Here is a 6,106-nt window from a genome sequence, read left to right as displayed (position 1 = left end):
CCTACATAAATTGTCATGCACCTGTACCTTCAAAAGGATAGGGTAGAAAATTTTACTTAAAAAGAAAATTAAAATGGTTCTCTTGCCCTCATTTTGAAAATAATTACAGTTCTACCCAGTAAAACCTTGTCCACTAGATAAAGGATCACGACTATTTTAATGATCCCTAAATAAGGTCAAACTAAAGCCTTTGTGATTCTAATGTGACAATGTCCTTTTCAATTAATTTTTAAGACTGTCTAGATTTCAAGTGTGTGGTGTTCTCCCCAGTGGAATGCATAAACCTAAATGGAATAATATCTGCCACTTTTATGAAAAGCCTGGTAAAAATCTGGTAAAAGTCACAAAATAACATTTTGCAAATTGGAAAAAATTAAAGTACCCTTCCCTTAGAGATAACACTTAAACCTGAAACTTAAGAACACTGCAGAGCTTTTAGTTATTTTTGACATGCTAGTCTGCATTTAGGGTAGGAAGTGGGGGGAGGAAGGGATACAGGAAAAAACACGTCTGGAGGTTTTGCAATAGTTTGTATTGGCGAAAGACAAAACAGAGACCTAAACTAAATTTCACCGGACAGGAACAGCTTGGTTCCCGATTCATTTTTAGGTACATCAGCAGCAAAGACCTTTAAGAGTTCTGAGACAACAGAGAAATTTGTAACTGTTGCTCAACAGAGTGGATATAAGAAAAAAAGCATTACATTTGCTCTAAGAAACTTTAGCAAAGAATCAAACAATAAGTTGGGAAAGCCAAGCTCAGCATTTTAAAGCTAAGGTTTTTTAGAAGTAGTTGAGGCATAATAATACATGACCTATTAAAGCCCCAAATTAAATATTCAGGCCCCAATCCTGAAACTTGTTTGATTTGGATTGACTTCTGCACCTTCATAGTAAGCCCATGAAGTTAATGAGGCTCCATGCAGACCAAGACCACCAAGCACAAAACAAGAAATATCAAGATCAGGATCTTTAATATTATACAAAATGCATTTTCTATGAAAATAATTCAATTTGATAACAAAACAATTTATAACTCAAGATTACCTTGCCTGTGAATCATTCCTCCATGCATAATTCTTGCAACAATGCAATGGTTCAGCTCATTCATTTTTAAAGTGATACCCTAGTAAAAAAAAATGTTTAGACCTGCTTCTTGAGTTGTTAAGGACAGTCACTTTTGCAATAAACTTGAGAAGGAACCCTAACTTTTATAGTGAAATCCTGGTCCCATTGAAAACATTAACTGACTTCAGAAGCATTTGGATTCTAAATGTATTTATTAATTTTACATTTTTTCCTCTTACGTTAGGTTCCTCTCATGTCACAATTAATGATGAATTATAGTTAATTCAATGTGCCGAAATTCTGACAATGCAATGCTTTTTATCCAGTTTCTATAGTACTTCAAGATGGTAACTACTAGACAAACCATCAGTAAGAACCATTATATTATTAAAACAAAATTTCTTACTAAATTGCAAACATTCCTATGCCATTTTAAAAGTTAAGACCTGGTCTATACACAGTTTTTGTGCCAGTGTAATTATTTCAGTGAAGGGTAGGACATTTTTTTTTTTAATAAAACAGTTACAGTAGTACAACCTCTATCATGGTATACATTGCATTAGTATAAATTAGGAGTGACCAATATCTGGCTAGAATGCCAGATCTGGTCAATAGAGCTGCATCATCTGGCCTGGGGACTGGACCCATGTGCCAGATACAGTTTGCAGACCAGCTGTGTCACTCTCCTAGCCCATGGGCCAGATGAGCTGGTCACCACTAGTATGGATTATTCTCCTTCCCATAGGGGAATAAGTTATACTAATATAAGGCATCATTTTATTGGCATGACTGTGTCCATACTATGCAGTCTGTTCTTCTTTCACTACACTTTTATGCGTAGACAATATGGTTTAAAATGACTAAGGGTAGGCAGTTTGTCATCTTTTCATTTTCAAAGAATCAAGGAAAAACACTGCGTGTGGGCCACATACCATTGGTTCATCCGTGTTCTTCTGGAACTGCACCAGCCGGACTCGTGTTACATTCTCCATATCCATATCACCGTTAGCGCTCTCAGGAGAATCTCCGTTCAAATAGGGAGAAGTGGGAGGAGGTGTAACTCTCAACGCTTCATCACTGTAAACTTCATGTGCCACTACGTCATGAGTTTGAAGTAAGGCCTATGGAAAATAGAGTCAGATCTTTATCATTGTATCATTTCCTCCAGAAGCTATAGCATACTCACATTATTCTCTCACTTTAAAGAGGACATTTTATCTTGTCCTCAATGACTTATGTATTTTATAAGACTGCAGTATATGTGTGCATATATGTGCGCTTGTACCTAACTTTTCAAGTCCATATGCGAAAAATTAGGCTCCTATGCATATGCTTAAATGTAAACGGTTTGATTTTTAGGATTTCTCAAGAATTCCTCCAAGTCTAACTGAAATCACTGGGAATAGCAGGGACACAGCAAATTTCAAATCAGGTCATCTGTATTTAGATGTGGGAGTCTGAACATTTAAGTCCCACGCCTATACAAGTGTCATTTTTCCCAACATTGAGATACAAGTGAATTTTAAGATGTGACACGTTGGCAACACTAACTGTACAGAGCAACACTATAAAACTCCATGGAAGCGAACTCCATGAATTCCACCACTTTATCTGAAACAGCAAGAGATATGCCTGTTCGGGTCATAACACCAGCTGGAACTGACCAGGGGATGTGAGTGAAGATCTTCACTGTTGAGAAATCAGCCAGTCTGGATAACTACAAGCTGTCTGGGCCTTCGTTTTATATTTTTTCTGAGGATGTCACCTCTGAGATTCTCAATAGTATCCTCTAATACTATGCTGAGCACCTATGGCAGGATCGCTCCTACTGAGTCACCAACATAATTTTTATTTCCTCTCCAACAGAGAGTTAATCTAGCACAAACCCATCTAGCTTGGCACCTGATAAAATCATAGGCTGAAATGGAAAGTTTTTTAAGGGCTTCAATATCATTTTTATGCACACTTCCTGCTGTACTGTGCAGTGTCACATATAATTGATTAAATTGATCTGAATGTACTTCATAAGCATAACAATTATGCCTCTAATTACTTTCAGATGCAGCATCAAAGCCATTAAGCCTATGTAATTGTTAAAAGTGAAATACATTATTAGCAGATATAATCTAGATAAAAAGTAAACATTTGCCAAGTACTTGAAATATCTTTAATAACAGATTTTCTTCCTAAGACATGACATCCCTCTTTCATTCAGGGCATCTCCAGAGCATTGAAGAGCCTCTTCATTTCACATTTATGTTATAACCTTACTAGCCTACATTACAGCCAGCCCTCTCCTCCCAAAGACTGGATAGGATTTACCACTGAACCAGTCAGTATTGTTCATGCACTCTCTCAAGAGCTGCTGATTAGAGAGAAGGATTATCTTTCCACAAGACTTGTGCTGCTGAATCAGGACTGACAAACCAAGCCTCATCCTCCCAGAGCAGTATGATGTACCAGTCACTGTAACAGACTGGCTAAACAATACTGAACTGGAGTGTGTTGTGCCACCACTTAAACTCCTAAGTTGTTATACCCACAAATCTCTTCAAGCAGAGGAATCAGTCTCTGTAGCTGCTTTAATTTTCAGTTACATGAATTCACTGGAATGTTTTTGTGCTTAAATAGCACCTAGGGACTCAACCTGAATCTTTGAAAACAACTTTGCAAAACTTGTTTTGTTGGAGTAAATCCAGGACAATAGCTCAGATACTACAGTTCCTGAAAACTCCTAAATTAATTCCCCAGTTTTAGTGTATATTACAGTATAAAACAGCACCTTTATTCACAATTGGTTTTAAAAGAATAGCTCAGGAATTCAGTTTTTCATAAAGTGGGTAATGCTTTTTTGTTTGTTATTCCAAATTCTCTCCCAGTTCTCTGATGTTTCAACCTTTTGTCAAGTCCGGATACTGTTTTTAATTAAATATTTAATTGCACCTGTAGTTTTTATTTTTATTTCATTACTTGGTTTTCAATTCTAAGTGAACCCTTCAGTAGTCTATACTGCTTATACAGTTATCTTTTGTTCAGAGATCTTGCTCCCACACAGATTGGATCAGTTTAAGATGGTTCTTAAACCTGCAGGGGCTGCCTAGGTTGTGGGTCTGCAAATGCTGATTGAGGGGAGCCCATGGACTTCCTTTGCTCTCCACCTTTAAATCTGTGGCTCACACAGATTCTGCAGGGCTGTCCTGTGAGTGTTTAAAGCTGTTGGTGTGTACATAGCCTGAGATCATGATCCTGGGCTCCATGCACGCTGTGGGAAGTGCGGGTGAGGAATCTGCGCCTAATGTCAGGTTCCTTGCACCAGTAGTCATATGACTGGGATCTGATCCCTGATCCTGACAACTGTGCATCATGACACGTACATCAATTGTGCCATTAAATGACTATCTGCAAGGGGTCTGCAAAACATCCATTTTGTTGTGTTGCAAGCAGCCTGTAATAGAAAGAAAAAACCTATGCTGTACAAAGGAGATATTTGTCTTCCTGAACTATGGCTTTGTTCTTGTCTTTGTTCATAATTGCTCTTTAGCAGAGAACTCTACTGTGCTTTCCTGTACCCAATTAGCTTGTTTGTTATCCTCTGTTCTGCAGGTAAAATGTTTGGTCAAGCAATTTAGCACATAAGAGTCAGCCATCAGCACATCTGTTTGTATTCATATGCCCTGTCTCTTAATATTGCATTTTTTCAACAGATTCTAACATATTTCTCTTTATTATAAAACACAGAAATAAAGTTCATAAAATAAAAGCATAGGTTGAAAACAATTAGCTTTCAATAATTATGCTAATAACACGTGTGTGTAGGTTAAGAATGATGATTTAAAAAATTCATAGGTTTGTACTGGATGACTTACAAATGTGCCTACATATGTATACACACATTATACAGATGTGGGAACACACTACTGCTGTTCTGAAGAAAGCTCAATTTCACTTAAATAATTTCAACTTAGACAGTTTGCACCTAAAACAATACAACTTCTCTGTTATTATAGTCTGGTCATGCTTTCCTGGATCTTTTTTCTTTGTGAACCATCTTAGTCCTGAAGGAAATCTAAGCAACATGACTTCCTGAGCCTGCGTCATGGTAGGTAAGACTCTACACACCTTCTCACCCCTTCCCAGGGCTCAGCTCAGAACTGCACATAATACTGAAGATATGACATGATGATGCTTTCAGTTTTGTTTTCAATTCCTTTCTTAATGACACCCAACATTTTACTGGCTTTTTTGGTCACCACTGCACACCGAGCTGATGTTTTTAGAGAACTATATGTAGTGACTCAGGTCTTTTTCCCGAGTCATAACAGCTAGTTGGGAACACTGCCCTGTGTGCACATAGCTGGGGTTGTTCTTTCCCATGTGCACTGCCTTGCAAATTTCAACACTGAAATCCATCTGCCACTTTTTGCCCACTCACTATGCAGAAAAATCTCAAAGCGGCTTTTGACCATGAAGCTTGGGATTTCACAGATTTCACAGACATTAGGGCTGGAAGGGACCTTGCGAGATCATCGGGTCCAGCCCCCTGCCCGAGGGGCAGGAAGTCAGCCAGGGTCGATCCCCTGGTCACGGGATTTGACTACCTGGAAAACGTTTGACATTTCATTGTACACTCCCTCCCATTCCACGTCACTGATGAAAACGTTGGGTAAAACATTTTCTTGTTCTGAAGGCAGGATCCTACTGCTGACCTTCTTCCCTCCTGAAAAGTGACCAATTTGCCTACCCTTTGCTTGATATCTTTCAACTGACTTTTGATCCACGAAAGAACCTTCTCTCCCCAGGGAGAGAGAGAGGAGGCGGGGTACTCACCTGTCCCCCTCCAGTAGGGCAGGGTCCCCCAAATCCCGGGCAGGGCCCCCTTATTGCCCTAAGAGCAGCTTCCTCAACGGCAGGCCCACTGCACATGCGCGCAGTTTAAAAGGGCCCGCTGACCGGGAAAAAAGCCCAGTTAGGTTCGGAAGCGGCGAGAGGCGCGGGTGAAAGCTCGCTGCGCCCCCGCTCCCCCGAAGCCCCCCAGAAGC

General features: G+C 39.4%; 1 protein-coding gene across 11 annotated transcripts in view; it reads right to left on the bottom strand.

Annotated features, from left to right (window-relative positions):
- CASK (calcium/calmodulin dependent serine protein kinase) overlaps positions 1–6,106 on the bottom strand; it is a 353,223-nt gene that overhangs the window by 52,763 nt on the left and 294,354 nt on the right. For all 11 annotated transcript variants that reach the window (XM_025204952.1, XM_014520563.2, XM_025204959.1 and 8 more), the window contains 2 exons: positions 2,000–2,188; positions 1,047–1,125 (listed from right to left, as the gene is read on the bottom strand). In XM_025204952.1, coding sequence (XP_025060737.1) covers positions 1,047–1,125; positions 2,000–2,188 — 268 coding nt within the window. The remainder of the gene's footprint in view (positions 1–1,046; positions 1,126–1,999; positions 2,189–6,106) is intronic.

The sequence above is a fragment of the Alligator sinensis genome, unplaced genomic scaffold (genome assembly GCF_000455745.1).
Source record: "Alligator sinensis unplaced genomic scaffold, ASM45574v1 scaffold243_1, whole genome shotgun sequence".
Lineage (NCBI taxonomy): Eukaryota > Metazoa > Chordata > Crocodylia > Alligatoridae > Alligator > Alligator sinensis.
This window is presented reverse-complemented; position numbering and strand designations above follow the sequence as displayed.